Raw genomic sequence first — 22,871 nt, 5'->3', positions numbered from 1 at the left:
GAGATAGAAATATATATATATATATATATATACATACATACATACATACATATACATAGAGTGGAATATTAGTCATAAAAAAGAATGAAATCTTGCCATTTGTGACAACATGGGTGAACCAGACAGTATTATGCAAAATGAAGTCAGACAAAGAAAGACATATTTGGTGTGATATCACTCACATGTGGAATCTAAAAAACAAACAAAAAAATGAACAAAGAAAACAAAATAGAAACAGACTCATAAAAACAAAGAACAAACTGCTGCCAGAGGGGTGAAGAGGGGGCAGGGGAAAGATGGGCAAAATAGGTGAAGAGGATTAAGAAGTACAAACTTCCAGTTATAAAATAAGGCATGGGGATACAAAGAAAGCAAAGGGAATATAGTCAGTTATACCTTAATAACTACATGTGGTGACAGATGGTAACTAGACTTGTCATGGTGATCATTTTGTAATGTATGGCAATGTCAAATCACTACATTGTACACCTGAAACTAATATAATGTTGTATGTCAACTGTACTTCAAAAAACATATATAGTGAAAAATCACTAAAGGAATAAAATATTACACTAGAAAAATTCACTTTATGCAAATAAAATGAGTATAGAAACAGAAAGTATATGAAGCATATACAACAGAGTAAATGGCATACATAAATCCAACTGTAATAATTACAATATTTAATGTCAGTTGGTTTATAGTATCATTCAAGTCTTCTATTCCTTGTTGATCTTCTGCCTAGTTTTCTATAAAAACTTTATTAAATAAATTTTTGAACGTAGCATACTAAAGTCTCCAACTATTATTACTGAATTTTCTACTTCTTTTCTATGTCAATTTTAATGTATTTTGAGACTGCTGTCAGGTACATACTGATTTAGAATTGCTACATCATCCTCATAGATGGACCATTTCATTGTTATAAAATGTCCTTTGTTTTTTTTTTTATAAATTTTTTTCAACGTTTATTTATTTTTGAGACAGAGAGAGACACAGCATGAACGGGGGAGGGGCAGAGAGAGAGGCAGACACAGAATCGGAAGCAGGCTTCAGGCTCGGAGCCATCAGCCCAGAGCCCTACGCGGGGCTCGTACTCGCGGACCACGAGATCGCGACCTGAGCCGAAGTCGGACGCTCAACCGACTGAGCCACCCAGGCGCCCCTGTCCTTTGTTTCTAATAACAATTTTGTGTTAAAAATCTACTTTGTTTCATATTAGTATAATCACTCCACTTCTCTTTTGTGTATAAATAAATATTCTCATTAATTTAAATAATTGTACATCATCCTACAATATCTTGAAGCTCATTTGTATGGCAGATGCGCACAATAATCTACTCAACTTTTTAAAAAGTTCTGTATTAGATATAACAAGATTTGAGGGACTTTAAAATTGAGGAATCAGTCACAATTGTGGGGAAACAATGTTGGGGGCAGAGAATGGTCAACTCCTTTTATTGCAATGAATATAGTTTGGTCATCAGTGCTTATGGAGTCAGGGATTGCTGCCGCAGCAGTATCTGGAATATGGGTGACCCTCCTGGGGCAGAAACTGGTCCAAGGATGCCAGGAGCCAATGCAATGAGACCCATGGGTTCTCCTCTTTCACTGCTACATTACCCAACACCATTTACCACCATATTGCACATGCATTTGGAGGTTTAGGAAAAAAAGTGTTAACTAAAATGGGGAAAAACCTGGGATACAAGGTACCCAGGGATGGGGAAATAGGCTTTTGGTCTCCCTTTTGTCAAAGGATACAAATCAGCTCCAAGTGTCTCAGACTCTTCCACTTATATGCACCAGGAGGAGCTTGCATTTGCTGAAATCCAAAAGCTTTTTAGATCACCCTCACATTTTAGGGCAATATCAGGCAAAACTTCTGCTTCCATGGACATTTAATAAGTCAGACTTTCTGTCTGTATACTTGTCCCACACCCTTTACTAGAAACCAAAGTGAAGCTCCTGCAGGTGGTCCCCAAGGGCTTCAAATGAGTAGTATCCCTCAAACAAGTGCTCTGCCAAAGGGTGGATAGGCTGGCTTGCCCATCCACCTGTGCACAGCCTCCTCGCTGAGCTGGCTGCCTCAGGTTCCTTCCTCTTTTTATAGCCATGAGCTCCCGGATGCCTGCATTCCATAACAGCTCTCAGCCTCTGTCATAAATAGAAATTTTTCTCTTATTCTAAAACCAGTTGGTTTCTTCACAGTTTCATCTTCAAACATCACTGTACCTAAAGATTTTAAAGTCACTCACCTTACATCAGGAGGCACTCATTCAAGCTTATGCCCACACTCTGTTTCCCAGCTGCTTCCCAGGACACTTCAAGTCCTCTGGGATCAGCAAGAACAGAGAGCCACAGAATTGTAGAACACTGAGGATTTTTTGTTTGTTTGGCTACGCTCACATGTCCTCTCCTCCACTCCTACGTATGGGCTGCAGTGATCCTAATAGTTAAGTTGTAGGGGTATTTGTCTCACATTGGAACCCCTGGGTGCTGAGAGTTGAATGACTGTTTATAACAGCAGAACTATAAAACAAAGAAATGTTGTGCGAATACAAAAAAGACTTGTCAGGATGATAACATCAATTGGCAGTGATGCTGTCCAACCATGGACTTGTAGCTTTTGAAATCTTCCATTAAGTTATGTAAGTGCATCAGAAATATCCTTAAATATGACTTTCCAGCACAAAAATAGTCATCTAGTTTATTTACCTTTTGGATTATACCATGGAAAAATGGCTTCCTTTCATGCATGCTCCTAGAGCAACAATAGAAGTTGCTGCAAACAGCAAAAATAGAGTGCATCACTATGTTCTTTACTAATTAATTAATGCTTCAACTTAAAAAAAATGTGCAAAATGATGCTACAGTTTTCAGAGTTCTTTAAAAAGGACTACTAAGAAATTTTATTTCCAAACACCAACGTAGCTAGATGGGGGTATTAATTAGAATCAATTTGAGCACTGGTATTCACCAACTTATAAATCGATTTAGCATTTGAAGTTCTTTTGTACATCAATTATTAAATATGTGGAACTTATTTTCCTATAGAAATAGTTTGGCAGTCTTGAAAAAGAGGAACAGGGGCGCCTGGGTGGCGCAGTCGGTTAAGCGTCAGACTTCAGCCAGGTCACGATTTCACAGTCCGTGAGTTCGAGCCCCGCGTCGGGCTCTGGGCTGATGGCTCAGAGCCTGGAGCCTGTTTCCGATTCTGTGTCTCCCTCTCTCTCTGCCCCTCCCCCGTTCATGCTCTGTCTCTCTCTGTCCCAAAAATAAATGAAAAAGAGGAACAAAGTTGTAGGGCTTATACTATCTGATTGTAAATTTTACTATAAAACTACATAATCAAGACAGTGTGGCACTGGCATAAGGATAGACATATACAATGAAACACAACACAGTTCAGAAATAGAACCATACATGTACAGTCAAATCATGGGCTGAAGTGGCAGTATAATTCAATGAGGAAGTCACTTTAACAAATGGTGCTGCATCAACTAGATATCAGTAGGGAAAATATTGAACCTTGATTCATGCCTCAGCTATACCCAAAAGTTAACTCAATAGCTTACAGACCTAAAGGTAAAAGCTAAATCTACAAACTACTAGAGGAAAACACAGGACAAAGGCATCATGACCTGAGGAGAAACGAAGATTTCTTAGGCAGAAATCAAATAAAAAAGCACCAATCATATAGAACAAAAGAAGTTACAGAGGTTGGAAGATGGTGGCAGAGTAGGAGGACCATAAGTTCCCCTTGTCCCATGAATACAACTAAATAACTATCACATCATTCTAAATACCCCCCATAAATTGACCTAAAGACTGGCAGAACAACTGCACAGCTAACAGTAGAGGAGAGGTCACATCAAAGAGGGTAATTAGTGCAGAGCTGTGGTTCGGGAGGGAAACAGGTTGTGGCCATTGTGATGGGAAGGGAGCTGTGGCTGCAGAGATGGATGAAAGACAGATTAGCACACAGGAGAATATGCAGGGAAAACAAATCCCTATAGCAATTGCCTTAGAAGGTGAGAGGGGTTGAATTTCATGAGTTCTGGCAATGAGCCAGACTTAAAGCCTGGACTTTTAAAGGTCAGTGGGCTAGGATGGGATAGAGACTGGAGGGTATCATGCTGCTCTTGGAACAGAGGCAGGCAACAACTCACAGACATACAATGTGGAAACAGCAATCTGAAGAGCACCAGGGATACACAATGGGAAGGCTATTCATTCATTTCAGAGTGCATTCTAGAGAGACAGTGTTCACAGAAAACCCCTCCAAGAACAAAGGAACTGGATAGTGCCATTACCTTCCCCTATCTCTCAAAACCACAGGACCACCTGCAGGTGGCACTACTTAATTACACCAAACCCTACCCCATCCCACACACACTCGGGTGGAACTACTCCTCCAATTCATCCTTGCCTCCGTCCACATGCAGTAGGCCCCACCCCTAGAAGACCTGCTCACACTGCACTTCCCCAAGGGTTTTGCAGAGCCTGGATTCAGGTGGTGGTGGTGACAGGTCTCATTTCACAAAGAACCAGAGTACACCTAGTAAAAATATGTCACATTCAGGCTAGGAATCCAAAACTGCCCACAACAGACAAAGTGAGCCTTTGCAGACAACTGGCTTGAGGGATAAAGCAGCCCAGAGAAAACAGACGAGCACATGCAGCACACAGTGGAGATACACCTGGAAGTCCCAGGCCTTGGGCACTGAAGGATACTATACTGCAGTGCACCACGTGACCTATTCTTCATAAGGCCAATACCCTTAAGAACAGGAGACACAGCTGATGTTCCTAACACAGAGAAAGAGGCACAGACTTAGACAAAATGAGAAGACAGAGAAATTTATTCCAAATGAAAGAGCAGGACAAGGTCATGGCCAGTGATCTAAGCAAAACAGATACAAGTAATATGCCTGATAGAGAATATAAAATAATGACCACAAGGATACTCATTGGACTTGAGAAAGGAATGGGAGACATGAGTGAGACCCTTAACACAGAAATAAGGAATAGTAGAGACAAAGGGTTCAATAAATAAAATGAGAAACAAGCTTGATGGAATGATCAGCACACTGGAAGAAGCAGAGGAACAAATTAATGACCTAGAAGATAGAGTAATGGAAAGTCATTAAACTTAAGAAAAGAGAGATAAAGGAATTATGCATGATGAGAAAAGACTTAGGGAAATCAGTGACTCCATCAAATGTAACAACATTCATATTATCTGAATCCCAGAAGAAGAGAAAAGGGAGGAGGAAAATGTAATTGAAGAAAAAAATAGATGAAACCTTCCCTAATCTGGGGAGAAGAAACAGATATCCAGATCCAGGAGGCAGAGAGAAACCCCAACAAAATCAACAAAAGCAGAACCACACCAAGAAATACTGTAATTAAGTTGACAAAACATACTGAAAAATATAAAATTTTAAAGTGTAAAGTAAAAAAAAGATAATAATTTACATGGGAAAACACATAAGGCTAGCAGGGGATTTTCAGCAGAAACTTTGCAAAGCAGAAGAGAGCAGCATGATACATTCAAAGTACTGAATACGAAAAGTCTGCAGCCAAGAATATTCTATCCAGCCAGGCTATCATTCACAGTAAGGAGAGACGTAGAGTTTCCCAGACAAACAAAAACTAAAGGAGCTTGTGACCACTAAGCCAACTCTACAAGAAATATTAAAGGGGGCACTTTGGAAAGGAGAGCCCAAAAGTGAGTATAGAGGTAGGAAACACAAATGCATTAAAAATGACTATTTCTATAAAAAAATCAGTCAAGGAACTCACACACAAAAAAGTATATAAAATACAATAACACATAGCTAAAATGTGAGGAGAGAAGAGTAAAGAATGGGTTCAAACTTAAACGACAATCAACTTAATATGGTATATGTCATATATATATATATATGCCTCTTCATATATATATGCCTCTCTCTGCCTCTCCCTGCCTCTCCCTTGCTTATGCTGTCTCTGTCTCTCTCAAAAAATAAATAAACTTAAAAAAAAAAAGTGAAGGAATGGAGAATCATCTGTCATGCAAATGGATGTCAAAAGAAAGTGTGTGAAGCAATACCATTATCAGACAAAATAGACTTAAAAACAAAAAGTGTAACAAGAGACAAGAAAGGACACTATATAATAACAAAGAAAGCTGAGGAGAGAGTTAAGATGGTGGAGTAGGACGGGGATCCTGGGCTTGCCTCGTCCCTCAAACACAGCTAGATTAACAACAAATCATTCTGAACACCTAGGAAATCGATCTGAGGGTGAAAAGAACAATATGCACAATTAGAGGGAGAGACTGTGGTAGGTACAAGGTGCAGAGACATAAATTAGGGGAGAGAAAAGCCGCCACAGAGGAAAGAGAGCCTTTTTGCAAAGAGATGAGAGAGAGAGAAAGAGAGAGGGGAAGAGATAGCAGTGTGTTGGGTTTGTGTAAGAAAAACACTTCCCCAAAACCACTGACTGGGGATCAGGAGGATGGATCACAAGTTTTTACAAGCAGCAGAGCTCAAATTCTGAGCTTTTAGAAGTCTACACCATTCAGCAGAGTCGAGCTGGTGAGTGCAGTGGAGTTCCTGGGGAGAAGGAGGGCAGAGGCCTTGGAGCAAAGAGCATGGTGTAGGGAATCCCTGGGCTGCACTGGGAGAGAACATTCCCCTTCCTGGAGTACATTTGGAACAGGGTATACTGCCTCTCCAAGGACAAAAGACTGATGGTCGCCATTGAGTAACTGTTCAACAGCAAGGGACAGAAGCTCACACAGAGAGTAGATAACCTGGTTGCTGCTTTTCACTGTTTCACAATAAACTCTAAGCACGAGTGCAGCCATACAACTGCTTTGCTGGGACAAAACAGCACCAGATGCACCATGGCAAGTCTCTCCTCTGTGGGAGGGAAGCAGTTCCACACCCTGCAAGGGTCCTTTAAGATTTGGATTTCTGAATCCCAGTCACAGGCCAGAGACAAAATACAGGAGAACTGTGGCCCTAGGCATGCCAACAGCCTTGTCACAGACAGGGTGAGAGCAGGAATCTGACAGAAGCCAGGAACACAAGAGGGAAATTCTTCAATCTGTGAGAGATTCCTGCTAGTAGGTGCCAGGTCTCCACTCCGGAGACCAGAGAGCAGGGTGATGCCACTTTCTCACTACAAACCAGCATGGACAGACTTCAGTGAGCAACACAGCACCCACAGTGGAGGCTGGAGCCACTTACCCCAAACCCTTACCCTGCCACTCCACACCGCCCCCCCCACCCATGCCCTGCAGATACATCTTTACTAGGGCAGGTGTGACTGTGACCCAGTGTAGTGGGCCTCTCCCCCAGGGGACCAACCATCACAGGCTACCTGCAGTCACAACTCTATTGATCACAGAGTGCTCCAAAATGTCAGCTTCAGATCAGGTGGAAATAGGACTAGGCTTTTTTTCCTCCCCGCTTTGGAATTAGGCTTATAGTTGTTTGTTTTTTCATTTCCTTTTCTCTTTTTTTGGCCCAGGCTTTTTGTTTTTTCTGTTTCTTTGAAATCAGGCTTCAAAGAAATCTGTTTCTTTGTTTGCTTTTTTTCTTTTTCTTTTCTCTTTTTCTCATTCAGACTTATTATTATTATTCAGGTTTATTTTAACAAACAAACAAAGCACACCTAATTAAAGGTCCAAACACTCCCCACTGCAAGCAAGGAGAAACTCTCCAGAGGACTGACCTGTGGGAAAGAGCAGCCAAAACACAACAGCAAAGTGCACACAGCATACACCAGAAACACTTCTGAAGTACCTGGCCCTGGACAGTGCATGACCTCTTCTTAATATAGCATTACTCTCAGGAGCAGGAAACATAACAAGCTTTCATAATATGTAAAAGACAGAAACATAGCCAAAATGACAAGATGGAAGAATTCTCCCCAAAAGAAATACCAAGAAGAAGTCACAGCCAGGGATTTACTCAAAACTGATATAAGCAAGATATCTGAACAAGAATTTAGAACAACAGTCATAAGAATACCAGCTGGGTAGTAGAAACCAGAGAAACCCTTCCTGCAGAGATCAAAGACTGAAAAACTAATTAGGCTGAAATTAAAAATGTTATAACTGAGACGCAACTGGATACAGTCACAATAAGGATTGAAGAAGCAGAGGAGAGAGTAAATGACATAGAAGATAAAAATTAAAGGGGTACCTGGGTGGCTCAGTCAGGTAAGCATCCAACTATTGATTTCAGCTCAGGTCATAATCTCGCAGTTTGTGCTTGAGCCCTGCATCAGGTTCAGTGCACAGTGTGGATGGAGCCTGCTTGGGATTTTCTGTCTCCCTCTCTCTTCCCCTCTCTGCTCATGCTCTCTCTCTTTCTCTCTCAAAAGTAAATGAGTATTAAAAAATGAATGAATGAATGAATAAATAGAAAATTATGGAAAATAATGAAGCTGAAAAGAAAAAAGAAGAAAACTATCAGATCATGAAGGTAGATTTAGGGAACTCAATGACAAAATAAAGTGCAATAATATCAGTATCTTAGGAGTTCCAAAAGAAGAAGAGCAGGAAAAAGGGACAGAAGATTTATTTGAACAAATTATAGCTGAGAACTTCCCTAACCTGGGAAAGGAAACAGGCATTCAAGTCCAAGAGGTATTCAATGTGCTAAATGGGAAAAATATGCACCCAGGAATCCTTTATCCAGCAAGGCTGTCATTCAGAATAGGAGAAATAAAGAGTTGCCAAGATAAACAAAAAAGGAGTTCAGGAATACTAAACTAGCTCTGCAAGAAATATTAAAGGAGACCCTTCCAATTGGAAAGAGAAACCAAAAAACAACAAACACTAGAAAAAAACAGAGACAATCTACAGGAACATTGACTTTACAGGTAATACAATAGCACTATATTCATATTTATCAATAATTATTCTGAATGTAAATGGACTAAATGCTCCAATAAAAAGATAATGGGCATCAGAATGGATTTTAAAAAAAGCTCCATCAATGTGCTTCTTACAAGAGACATATTTTAGACCCAAAGAAACCTCCAGATTGAAAGTGAGGGGATGGAGAATGATTAATCATGCTAACAGACATTAAAATAAAACTGGAACAGCCATACTTATATCAGACAAACTAGATTTTAAAACAAAGAATGTAATGAGAGATGAAGGGTACTGCAAAATAAAAGGGTCTATCAAAAAAGATTTAACAATAAGTATTTATGCCCTCAACTTAGATAATCCAAATATATAAATCAATTAATCACAACCATAAAAAAACTCACTGATAATATAATAATAGTAGGGGGCTTTAACACCACACCTACAGCAATGGACAGACCATCTAAGCAAAAGATCAACAAGGAAACAATGGCTTTAAATGACATACTAAAGCAGATGGACTTAACAGATACATACAGAGCATTTCATCCTAAAGCAGCAGAATACACATTCTTTTTGAACAGATACACCACAGATATACCAGCAATTATAAGAGAATGTTACAAAAAACTATATGCCAACATATTGGACAACCTGGAAGAAATGGATAAACTGTGAGAAACATTATTAAACTATCAACTAAAACAGGAACAGAAAATTTGAGCAGACTGATAACCAGCAAAGAAACTGAATCAGTAATCAAAAAACTCTCAACAAACAAAAGTCCTAGACCAGAAAGCTTCACAGGCAAATTCTACCAAACATTGAAAGAAAAGTTAATACCAATTCTTCTCAAACTATTCCAAGAAAAAAAAAAAAAAAAAGGAAGGAAAACTTCCAAACTCATTCTATGAGTCCAGCATTACCCTAATACCAAATAAAGGCACCACTGAAAAAGAGACCAACATCCTGGATGTTCACATGATGCAAAAATCCCCAACAAAATTCTAGCAAACCAAATCCAACAACACATTAAAAGAATCCTTCAAAAAAAAAAAGAAAAGAAAAGAAAAGAAAAAAAGAATCCTTCAACACAATCAAGTGGGATTTATTCCTGGGCTGCAAAGGTGGTTCAATACTTGCAAATCAATCAATGTGATACATCACCTTAATAAAAGAAAGGATAAGAACCATATGATCCTTTCAGAAGATGAAGAAAAGCATTTGACAAAGCATAACATCCATTCATGAGAAAAACTCTCAACAAAGTAGGTTTAGAGGGAACACATCTCAACATAATAAAGCCCATCTATGAAAAACCAACAGCTAATATCATCCTTAATGGGGAAAAATTGAGAGTTTTCCCTCTATGGTCAGAATAAGAGGGGATGTCCACTCTCACCACTATTATTTAACATAGTATTGGAAGTCCTAGCCATAGCAATAAGAGAAGGAAATAAAGAGATCCAAATTATCAAGGAAGAAATGAAACTTGCACTATTTGAAGATGACATGATACTCTATATAGAAAACCTGAAAGACTCCACCAAAAAATTGTTAGTAATGACACACAAATTCAGTAAAGTTGTGGGATACAAAATCAACATACAGAAATCTGTTGCATTTCTATACAGCAATAATGAAGTAGCAGAAAGAGAAATTAAGGAACAATCCCATTTACAACCGCACCAAAAACAGAAGATACCTAGGCATAAACCTAATGAAAGAGGTTACAGACTTGTATTCTGAAAACTATAAAATACTGATGAAAGAAATTAAAGACGACACAAAGAAATGGAAAAACATTCCATGCTCGTGGATTAGAAGAAATATTGTTAAAATGTCTATACTACTCAAAGCAATCTACACATTTCATGCAATCCCTATCAAAATATCACTAGCATTTTTCACAGAGCTGGAAGAAACAATCCTAAAATTTGTATGGAACCACAAAAGACCCCAAACAGCCAAAGCAATCTTGAAAAGGAAAAGCAAATTGAGAAGTATCACAATTCCAGATTTCAAGTTACATTACAAAGCTGTAATATAATCAAAACAGTATGGTACTGGCAGTAAGACAGACATATAGATCAAGAGAATATTATAGAAAACCCAGAAATGAACCCACAAATGTATGGTCGATTAGTCGTACTGGAAGTAAGATAGACACATAGGTCAAGAGAACAGAATAGAAAACCCAGAAATAAACCTACAAATATATGGTCACTTAATCTTAAAAAAAATTTTTTTAACGTTTATTCATTTTTGAGAGACAGAGAGAGAGAGAGTGCAAACAGGGGTGGGGCAGAGAGAGAGGTAGACACAGAATCCAAAGCAGGCTCCAGGCTCTGAGATGTCAGCACAGAGCCCAACACGGGGCTCGAACTCACAAACTGTGAGATCATGACCTGAGCCCAAGTCAGAGGCTTACCTGAGCCACCCAGGTGCCCCTATGGTCAATTAATCTTAAAGCATGAAGGAATATCTAATGAAAAGACAGTCTTATCAACAAATGATGATGGGAAAACTGGATACTTCATGCAAAAGAATGAAACTAGACCATTTTCTTACACCATACACAAAAACAAATTCAAAATGTATTAAAGATCTAAATGTGAGACCTGAAACCATAAAAATCCTAGTAGAGAACATAAAAATCTGAGAAGAGAACCTTGGATTGAAGTATCCTCTTTGACATGGGCCATCGTAACTTCTTTCTAGACATGTCTTCTGTGGAAAGGGAAGCAAAAGCAAAAATAAACTATTGGGACTACATCAAAATAAAGTTTCCACACAGCAAAGGAACCAATCAACAAAACTAAAAGGCAATCTATGGAATGAGAAAAGATATTTGCAAATGACATATCTGATAAAGGGTTATCCAAAATATATAAAGAACTTATAAAACTCTGGGTACCTGGCTGGCTCAGTCAGACCATGCGACTCTTGATTTTGGGGTTTTGGGTTTGAGCCCCATATTGGGTGTAGAGATTACTTAAAAATAAAATCTTTTTTCTTTTTCTTTTTTTTTTTTTTAACGTTTATTCATTTTTGAGACAGAGAGAGACAGAGCATGAATGGGGGAAGGTCAGAGAGAGAGGGAGACACAGAATCCGAAACAGGCTCCAGGCTCTGAGCTGTCAGCACAGAGCCCGACGCGGGGCTTGAACTCATGGACCACGAGATCATGACCTGAGCCGAAGTCGGCCGCTTAACCGACTGAGCCACCCAGGCGCCCCAGAAATAAAATCTTTTTTAAAAAAGTACTTATAAAACTCAACACCCAGAAAGCAAACAATCCAATTTAAAAATTGGCAGAAGACATGAACAGACATTTCTCCAAAGACATACAGATTGCCAACAGACACATGAAAAGATGTTAATCATCATTTACCTACCATCAGGGAAATGCAAGTCAAATCCATAATAAGATATTACCTTACACCCATCGGATGGCTAAAATCAACAACACAAGAAACAACAGGGTTTGGTGAGGATGTGGAGAAAAAGGAACACTTGTGCACTATTGGTGACAATGCAAACAAGTGCAGCTACTGTAGAAAACAGTATGAAGGTTCCTCAAAAAGTCAGAACTGCTCTATGATCCAGCAATCACACTACCAGGTATTTACCCAAAGAATACAAAAACACTAATTCAAAGGGGTATATGCACCCCTATGTTTATAGCAGCACTATTTACAATAGCCAATATATGGAAGAAGCCCATGTGTCAATCAATAGATGAATGGATAAAGAAGATGTCATATATATATATATATATATATATATATATACACACACACACACACATATACAATGGAGTCTTATTCAGCCATCAAAAGGAATGAAATCTTGCCATTTGCAACAACATGAATGGAGCAAAAGAGTATAATGCTAAGTGAAATAAGCCAGTCAGAGAAAGACAAATACCATATGATTTCACTCAGATGTGGAATTAAAGAAACAAAACAAACAAGCAAAGTGGAAAAAAAAGAGAAAGACAAAACAAGAAACAGACTCCTCTTAAAAAAAAATTTTGATGTTTGTTTTTAAGAGAGGCAGAGCACGAGCAGGGTAGGGGCAGAGAAAGAGGGAGACACAGAATCCAAAGCAGGCTCCAGGCTCTGAGCTGTCAGCACAGAGACCGACCCAGGGCTTGAACTCACGAACCATGAGATCAAGTCGTACGCATAACCAACTGAGCTATCCAGGTGCCCCAAGAAATAGACTCTTAATTATAGAGACCATATAGAGACCATATAGAGACTGATGCTTATTGGAGAGGAGGCAGGTGGGGGATGGGTGAATAGTTGATGGGGATTGAAGAATCCACTTGTGATGAGTACCAAGTGATGTATGAAATTGTTGAATTACTGTATTGTACACCTGAAACTAATATAACAGTGTAGGTTCAGTTACTGAAATTAAAATTAAAACAGAACACACACACACACAAAATTAAACTTCATCAAAACTAAAATTTTCTGTCCTTCCAAAGGCACCCTTAAGAAAATGAAAAGGCAAGCCACAGAGAAAGATTTGCAATTCCTTTATCTGACAAAGGACTTGTATCCAGAATATACGTACAAACTAACAATCAATAACAAAAAGACACAATCCAATAAAACATAGGCAAAGCTCTTTAAAAGACACCTCATTAAAAAACATATACAAATGGACAATAAACTCATTAAATGAAACTACCATAAGGTATCAAGAAAAAGAGAATGAAAATCACAGGATACCACTGTACACTTACCAGAAAGGTTAAAATTTAAATATATGACAACACTAAATGTTGAAGAGGATATGGAACACCTAAAACCCTCATATATTGCTAATGAGAATGTAAAATGGTACAATTAGAGTGGGAAAAATGTTTAGTAATGTCTTAAATTTACTTATATACCTACTATATGATCCAGCACTATTATTCCAAGGTATTTACACGAAAGAAATGAAAACATTATGTTTTAAAAAGAATTATATGAGACTTGTCATTGCACCTTTATTCAAACTGCAAAACTTTGGAAACAACCAAAATGTTCATCAACAAGAGAATGAATGAGCAAATTATGGTATATTCAAACAATGGAACACTATTCAGCAATATAATAAATGTACTATTGATAACAGCATAATGAATCTTCAACCATGCTGAGCCAAAAAAAAAAAAATAGATGTAAGAAAGTACATACTATATAATTCCACTTACATGAAGTTCAAAAATAGGCAAAACTAATTCATTCTATGCAGATAGGTATCAGAAGATTGGGTACTCTGCTGTGGTGTGGGGAGCACAGAATATAAAAAAGACATGAGGGAACATTCTAGGGCTACAGCAATAATCAATTTCTTTACTAGGGTGTTAGATACACACGTATATTTATTTGTCAAATAACCCTAACCCTAACCTAACCCTAACCCTAAACTCATCAAACTGTACCTTTAAGATTTGTGCAGCTTATTCTATGTAATTATACTCTAATGTTTTTAAAAAAGAAACAGTTTATAAGCAATACATAAACTTCTAGGTTAGCCCACACAATGGTGACCATAATGCAATAACTGCTATGGTAGTTTCTCAGTTTCTTCAGGAAATGACATTGTGTTTCAAGAGGAAAATGAATCTGGTATATATTAACACATTCTCCTTCCTCATCATACTCCCCCAGAAAGCTCAATGCAATACTTGTAGTCTATTTTCTTACTGTGTCCATCTATCAAGTATTTACTAGAATCATCATGTACACAATCCTTAGTGAATACGAAGACTTAAAAAGTCTCCCAAGGGATGGTTTCTGCCCTGAAAGAGCATCCACTTCCTCCTTGCTGTAACTGCAGAGCTTTCTCTCCCATTTTTTTCCTCACAGAGATGGAGGCTGCCCCCAACCCACCCTGAGGGCAGAGAAGCCAAGGTGACTGATTCTTGCTTTCATGACAGGTAGATGTCAGATATTTATAGCTGTACTAGTGTGCTCTGTTTATGTGAACAGAACAATCTATGATAATGAGCTCTCAGTCATGACTAGTAGAATGCAACTATAGCAGAGAGAAGCCAAAATTGTGGAAAACAAATTTTGGGAATATATGTTTATATTTCCTCTACATTTAAATATGAGCATGGAAATAGATATGATATTCCTGGAAATCTTTTTGGCTATATATATATGTATGTATAATACATACTTGTGTATGTATACAGTTTATAAAAACATCACTTTTAGGGGCACCTGGGTGGCTCAGTCAGTTAAGTGACCAACTCTTGATTTTGGCTCAGGTCATGATCTCATACATCACCCAGTGCTCATCACAACAAGTGTACTCCTTAATCCCCATTACCTATTTAATGTGAAAAGTGATCTTTTCTAGTCCATCATGGTTAAAAAGATGTTTTTTTTAATGTTTACTTATTTATTTTGAGACCTCACACATACGTGCAAGCAGGGCAGGGGCAGAGGGAAAGGGAGAGAGAGAATCCCAAGCAGGGTTTGTGCTGTCAGCATGGAGCCAGATATGGGGCTCAATCTCATGAACTGTGAGATCATGGCCTGAGGCAAAATCAAGAGTAAGATGCTCAAATGACTGAGCCATCCAGGCACCCTCCCCCCAATTTTTTTTAAAGTTTATTTATTTTGAGAGAGAGAGAGAGAGAGCATGCGCAAGAGCAAGCAGGGGAGGAGCAGAGAGAGAGGGAGAGAAAAAGAATCCCAAGCAGGTTCTGCACAGTTAGCATGGAGCCCCATGCAGGGCTTGAACTCATGAACCGTGAGATCATGACCTGAGCTGAAATCAAGAGTCAGATGCTTAACTGACTGAGCCACTCACGCACCCCCAAAATTTTTTAAATGACTGTTTACTCATTACGGACTTAATTGGACTGAAAATATAAATAACATTTTATACTATATTTATATTTATATACATATAAATATATATGTATATTTATACAAATATTTTTGAGGAAAAAATATATTCTGTTCAACAGCAATCCAATAAGACCAAGGGTTATTTCACTTACATTGTATGAAAATGAGAATAAATTTTTATTTGCCTTAAAGTCTTTGGGTATTATTCACAGTTATAATAACAGTATCAGATTACAAAGTAAATTTCACACTTAAGCCTTATGTGTAGGTAAATCTATCTTCCCTCTTACCTTCCCTACAGGGACCAGGGCAAAATAGATGATCTTCATAATGAGCATGAGCTGGGTTAAAATCCTGATACCAGCAGTTCCACATCAGGTGCATGCCTCAGGGGATCTATGCCCTTATACATTCCCCTCCCACACTGAAACTGGGTTGGCCCTGAGTAAGCCAATAAAATGTGGCAGAAGTGGCACTGCAAAACTTCTGAGATCAGGCCACAAATATCCACACAGCTCCCACCATCATCCTTGGAAGATCTGGTCTAAGGGAAGCTACCCACCATGTAAGGGATCTGACTTCCCCATGAGACCATGGAGTAAGGAAGCCCAAGGTAGCCACATGTGAAGAGACTATATGGAGAGATGGAGAAAGGGAGGGAAGGAGGAAAGCAGAAAAGGAGGGAGGAAAAGACAGAAAGAAGAGAGGGGGGCTCAGCAAGCTGATAGATACATGAGTCTGGGACACCATGGGTTTTCTATTAGTAGCCTCCTTTATCTTCTCTTCTTATGGAAACAGTATCAGTTAAACCAGGTACAGGCTTCAGAGCTATTCTCACCATGTTCCTTATCAACAGTGATCTCTCTTCAGGACTAGACAGAGATCAGATAGGTGTAGATGTTCAGATGTAGCAGTAACTCTGGCTTCATTTACTTAGTAGAGGCCACAGGTAAATGACGTCAGCTTTAAGTACCTTGAAGAAAGCTCTGAAGTCTTTTCATAAAATATAAGGTCCAGTTTTACCTTCTTCACTCAAGTTATACATGGCCAGTTAGCATTACTGAGTATCCATCACATGCCTCCCAAGTGGACAGGAGCTGTGCCCTGCCTTGATAAGCCGAGATCCAGGGGAACAGACAAGTAAACAGGCCATCATCCCATGGATTTCAGAGGCAGAAGGGGGTTGAGGACCAGCGCCAAGGAAATGCATAGGGGAGGAAACTGACCTCATCTGTCAGGGTCTGGAGGGTTCACAGAAGCAGCAGAAACTAATCGCAGACCACTGCAGGGATGAAGACAATGTGTGTCTGTCTTCTCTGTGGATGTGGAGGCACCTAAGTGTGCCTGGAGATGGCAGGAGAAGCAACGAGAAAGAACTCATACATCCCACAGCCAGGGAATGCACGTGCTTCAGAAACAATGTACAGAAGGCTTGGGACAGCAGGCAGAATGCCTGAATCCCAGGTTCCATGCTCACAACACAACTCACTCACCTTTCCAGTGTCTTAACAGTATGACTACAGTTTTAGACTATACTCCTCAGGAAAGAGACTATGAAACCTGGAAAGGATTTTTATTATGGTAAAATAAACATAAAATTTATCATTTTAAACACTTTTAAGTGTACAATTCTATGACATTAAGTACATTCACATTGTTGTACAACTATTACCACCACTGATCTCCAGAACCTTTTTATCTTCTCAAACAGAAACACTGTACTCGTTAAACACTAACTCTCCATTCCCTGCTTCTTGCAGTCCCTGCAACCACCATCCTACTTTCCGTGTCTGTGAATTTGACGAAGTACCGCATATGAGTGAAATTATACAGTGTTCATCTTTTTTTAACAGGCTTATTTCACTTAGCATACTGTTCTCAAGGTTCATCCATGTTGTAGCATGTGTTAGAATTACCATCATAAGAGGCTAATAAGGCTAAATAACATTCCATTAAATGTATATACCACAATTTGCTTATCTGTTCATCTGTCAATGGATATTTGGATTGCTCCCACCTTTTGTTTATGCTATGTCCTTTTGTTCTTGCTATAAACATGGGTGTACAAATATTTGTTTGAGACCCTTCTTTCACTTCTTTTGGGTATATACCCAGAAGTGGAATTGATGGGTCATATGGTTAAGTCTGTGTTTAATTTGACTCGCCATACTGGTTTTCAAAGCAGGTGCATCATTTTACATTCCCATCAAAAATGCACAAGAGTTCCAATTTCTCCACACCTTCACCAATACCTGTTATTTTATGTCTTGTTTTTTGTTTCTTTTATTTTTATAATAGCCATCCTAATGTGTGTAAGGTGGTATCTCCTGGTTTTGAAGAAAGGGATTTTAAAAAGATCTGCTGGTTCATCCTGGTCTAGGGCGTTCTATATAAAGTAACTTACTATGCAATTTTCCAAAGCTTCCAGCAAATTCAACCACATGACTTTCCTGAGACTGTTTCCACAAAGCCTGTCCCAGGGCAGGATACCACCCCCAGGCTATCAACCTCCCTAGCCATCATTGCCTACGTGTGCCAGAATTCTGAAGTTGTAACTGGCTTTCCACAAATGCTTTCACACCCCACAATTATCTTGTTTTTCTCACTTAAATCTTTCTTTAACTGGACTCTGACACTAGACATACTATAAATGATCTGTGGCCCCTTGTGCCCCCTGCCCTCTTCTCATACAGAGTCCTTCAGAGGTGCCCCAGGAGTCAGGTAGTCCACCATGAGCTTGTGTTATGGAAAGTGCTCCTGGACTATCCGGGTACTCTGTTTATTGGGAAGGTCCCTTCAAGAGTGAATGAAAGCCTGTAACAGGAAACTTGGACCCAAAACCCCCAGTAGAAGGGCTGTGACCAAAACTTGCCTCTCCTGAAGCTAAAACTCAATGCTCTCATGTGGCACTTTGTTTAAAGTTGAAACTGCCCATTTCTTCACTGGATTGTTTTCTGGGTGTTGAGTTTGGTAAGTTCTTTATAGATTTTGGATAGACACTTCCAAAGACGACAACAGATGGCCAACAGACACATGAAAAGATGCTCAACATCGCTCATCATCAGGGAAATACAAATCAAAACTACACTGAGATACCACCTCACATCAGTCTGAGTGGCTAAAATTAACAACTCAGGAAACAACATACGTTGGCAAGGATGTGGAGAAATGGGAACCCTCTTGCACTGTTGGTGGGAATGCAAATTGGTGCAGCCATTCTGGAAAACAGTGTGGAGGTTCCTAAAAAATTAAAAATAGAATTACCCTACCACCCAGCAATAGCACTACTAGGAATTTATCCAAAGGATACAGGAGTGCTGATCCATAGGGGGATATGTACCCCAATGTTTATAGCAGCGCTATCAACGATAGCCAAATTATGGGAAAAAACCCGAATGTCCATCAACAGATGAATGGATAAAGAAATTGTGGTTTATATATACAATGAAACACTACTTGGCAATGAGAAAGAATGAAATCTTGCCATTTGCAACAACGTGGATGGACTGGAGGGTATTATGCTAAGTAAAATAAGTCAGTCAGAGAAAGACAGATATCATATGTTTTCACTCACATGGAATTTGAGAAACTTGACAGAAGACCATGGGGGAAGGAAAGGGGAAAAGTTGTTTCAAACAGAGAGGGAGGCAAACCATAAGAGACTCTTAAATAGAGAGAACTGAGGGTTGATGGAGGGGCGGGGGAGAGGGGAAAATGGGTGATGGGCATTGAGAAGGGCACTTGTTGGGATGAACACTGAGTGTTATATGTAAGCAATGAATCATGGGAATCTATTCCCGAAGCCAAGAGAACAGTGTATACACTGTATGTTAGCTAATTTGACAATAAATTATATTAAAAATAATAATAATAAAGTTGAAACTTTCACTGAGACAGTTTTTTACAGTGTAAGAAACTGACTGGTCTCCCTTAATGCAAGACCTTGACTTCCTAGTTCTTAGCTACCTCTTCTTTCCTCCTATCTCTCCCATATCAGTCATTTCATAATGGTCAACTCTACTGCTTGTTAGCAGAGGTGGGAAAAGATTTTAAGGAGAGTAGATTCTGAAACTGCATATCCTCATAATAAAAGTTTCAAGAATATCTGTTGAACAAATCAAAACTACATTTATCAAAACAAGACTATATGTCTGTCTTCCATCACGGCGAGCAACCCAGCTAACCTGAATCTGCAGCAATGGGTTGTAAGTGGGAAAGTATGAAATTAGCAAATAGCACATTTTCACTTTATTAATTTAAAGGCATAGTACATAGTTATAAATAACAGCATCAATTATGGGTGGGTTTTTTTCTGGTTGTGTTTTTTTTATTTTCTTATTCACTAATATCCTCAAACACATAAGCTGAGCTAAAAAAACACATTTTAGTTTTACTCAATAATTGTTTGTTTTTATTAACTAAAGTCTGTATTCAGGTTTCCTTAGATTTTACCTGATATCATTATGTGTCCTTAGATGACTCCTGTCTGTGATAGTCTCTCAGACTTTACAACCTTGGCAGAGGACTGGTCATATATTTTGCAGGATATTCCTCAATGTTTGTGAGATGTTTTTCTTATGGTGAGACTGGGGTTGTAGGTTTTTGGAAGGACACTACAGAGGAGGAGTGCCCTTCTCACATATCTTATCAATGGGCACATGTGTTATGTTTAAGTTACAGTAAACACTTCACACACCCCTGAAACCTGTCAAATTGATAGGTGCTTCCAGAAAAATAGGCCAATGCCAGATGTGTCTTAGAGACATGTCTGCATCCCAAGGAAAGCATACTTGGTTTTATTCAGATTTTATGTAAAGTTCAGTGTTTTCACTTCTAAGTTGAATTCTTTAAACAAATATCCATGATTTTATATTTTCATTTGAGATTGCAGTCTTTCTGAAGGGATTTTTGGCTCTCCATCCAGGAAACTCTGAGAAAGTTTCACCTGTGTTCTGGAATCAGCACTATTAAATAAGTTTACTTCTTCTCAAACCCTTGACCTGGTGGTCTCATTTTCCTGAGAACTCAATACTATTCTTGTGAAAATAACAGCTAACAACCCACAAGATTCTCTGTCCTCCTGAGAGCAGCATTTCTTGTGTCTCACAGCATGCTACATCTTGCATTCAGTAAATCGTCCCAGGGTTCTCTTAACACAGACGCTGTCAACGAACTGTGCTACATCTCTCACTTTCCACATTACTAAGGAGTGGGGTCTGGTGGCTTATCCACCAGGGGAATACTCAGTTGACCCATTTTTTGCTTTTTCAGAAAAATCTGCCTTCAGTTTTCTCCACACTGAAGATCACTTGTAGCCAGATGGCTCAAGTCTAAACCAGAGTATCTCAATCAAGGACCCCAGGAACAGAAGCTACAAAGAAGCACAGACCTCTTGCTTGACCCTGCGAGTGAGAGCCTTCTTGGCCCACCTGTTCCCCGCTCCACCCCCCGCGGCCCTGCCTAGTTCTTTCTTCTGCACTGGCGTGGTCACTGCAGGGGGTTAGGGGAGGCAAATTAGCGGGTCTTGCTCTCCCCTAGGCCGAGGCCACAGTCTAGGCGAGAGGTTGCTCCTTCTGGGCAAGCACTGCACTCCGACCATTTTGGGATACTATAAACCGGAAGGTTTCCCTAGCAGCGAATGGGTGCGGGTGACAGGGTCGCCTAGGCTCCAACCGGAGGGCAGGTTGGTAAGCTGCGCGGCTGCAGAGGGAGTGGGAGGGTCTGGGAAGGAAGAAAGAAGTCAGCTGGTGAAACCCTGTAAAATTGAACAAAGCCTCTCTAGACGCTAGGAAAAGAGAAAAAGGGTGGGGGAGACACAACTACCACGGCTCAGGGTGCATCGGTTGATTCTCGGACAGCTTCGGGAACTGCGAGAGGACAAGACGCGGCAGCGGCTGTTACGCTTCTAGGGCGCAGGGCCGCGGCAGTGCCTGCGCTTCAGGTGGGCGAGGAGACTCCCGCCCGAGCAGCTTGCCCTCCGAGGTGCTCCGCCTTGGCCCTAGGCCGGGTCTAAGCAGCGACCCAAACACCCCCAACTTGCGGCCGCTCCCCTGCTCATCTCCCGGCGGCTGCTCCCTCCATCCTCACCCCCTTAACCCAAAGCGCAGCCCCTGCGGCCCGCCCTACCTCGTCGCTTGGCGCGCACGATGCCCTTTTTTTGCAGCACGAACGTGGACCCATTCACCAGGCTCGACACGACGGCCACGCCCAGGCCAAGCGACACCGCGGCGGGGCTCGGGCTGCGCGCCCCCTCCCCGGCCGCCGCCGCTGCCGCCGCTGCAGTCCCCATTCCGCCCGCGCCCGCCCTCCGCGCCTGCGCCTGCGCGCCGCGCGCGCTGGGGCTGGAAGGGGTGGACCCGGGGATCTGCTGGGCCTGGACGGAGTGGAGGGTTGGGTTCGGACCGGGTGTGGGTGTGGGGAGAATTCCGAGTTCCGCGGAGGCGGGAAAGGGGAGGAGTAGAACTTGGTCTCCGTGAAGAGGTTGCAGTGGGGGACCCTGGGGCTCGTCCAGTGGGGGTGGAGCCCTGGTTCCGCGGAGCCGGGTGATGGAGTAGAGAGGAGGGGAGTGACAATGAGGAAGGAGAGTGAGGAGAGGTAAGAGGGGGCGGTGTGAAAGGGATAAAGTGGTAGATAGGGGGCGGTGTGAAAGGGATAAAGTGGTAGATGGGTGGGTGGAGGTAGGGTTCCCAGATTTGGTAAATGAAAATACCGGAAGCCCACTTAAGTTTTTATTCGAGATAAATAATTTTTTAGTGTCCCATGCATTATTTGGGACCAGAAGGAGGTTGGCACGACACCGCCTTTGCTGGGATCACGATCCCAAAGCTTCTAGTCGGAGGCCGTCAGGGAATCTCAAGTGGGTCCTAAAACCTGGACGACTCAGCTGTAGACACTCAAATGGGACTGCTGAATCGGGTGAAGTCAAGCTGCCTCCACAGTGGAGCAGGGAGCCTGTAACCATACCGTCTAATTTCCTAATTTATTTTCAATAAAATATATCAAAATTATGGAAAGCATGGAAAACGGGAAATAGTTATTTTGAAATTCCACAATCCCAAAACACTATAGCCTAATTATTATTTATTTTCCCTTAGTATACATTATTTTACGTATTTCCAGTTACA

General features: G+C 40.4%; 1 protein-coding gene across 1 annotated transcript in view; it reads right to left on the bottom strand.

The window, feature by feature from the left end:
• NIPA1 (NIPA magnesium transporter 1) overlaps nucleotides 1-22,036 on the bottom strand; it is an 88,631-nt gene extending 66,595 nt beyond the window's left edge. Inside the window, exon 1 of the mRNA XM_030317593.1 lies at nucleotides 21,874-22,036. Coding sequence (XP_030173453.1) covers nucleotides 21,874-22,036 — 163 coding nt within the window. The remainder of the gene's footprint in view (nucleotides 1-21,873) is intronic.
• Nucleotides 22,037-22,871: the final 835 nt, after the last annotated feature.

Source organism: Lynx canadensis, chromosome B3, assembly GCF_007474595.2.
Source record: "Lynx canadensis isolate LIC74 chromosome B3, mLynCan4.pri.v2, whole genome shotgun sequence".
Classification (NCBI taxonomy): Eukaryota; Metazoa; Chordata; class Mammalia; order Carnivora; family Felidae; genus Lynx; species Lynx canadensis.
The sequence above is the reverse complement of the archived record's forward strand: the minus strand, read 5'-3'. Positions and strand labels throughout refer to the sequence as shown.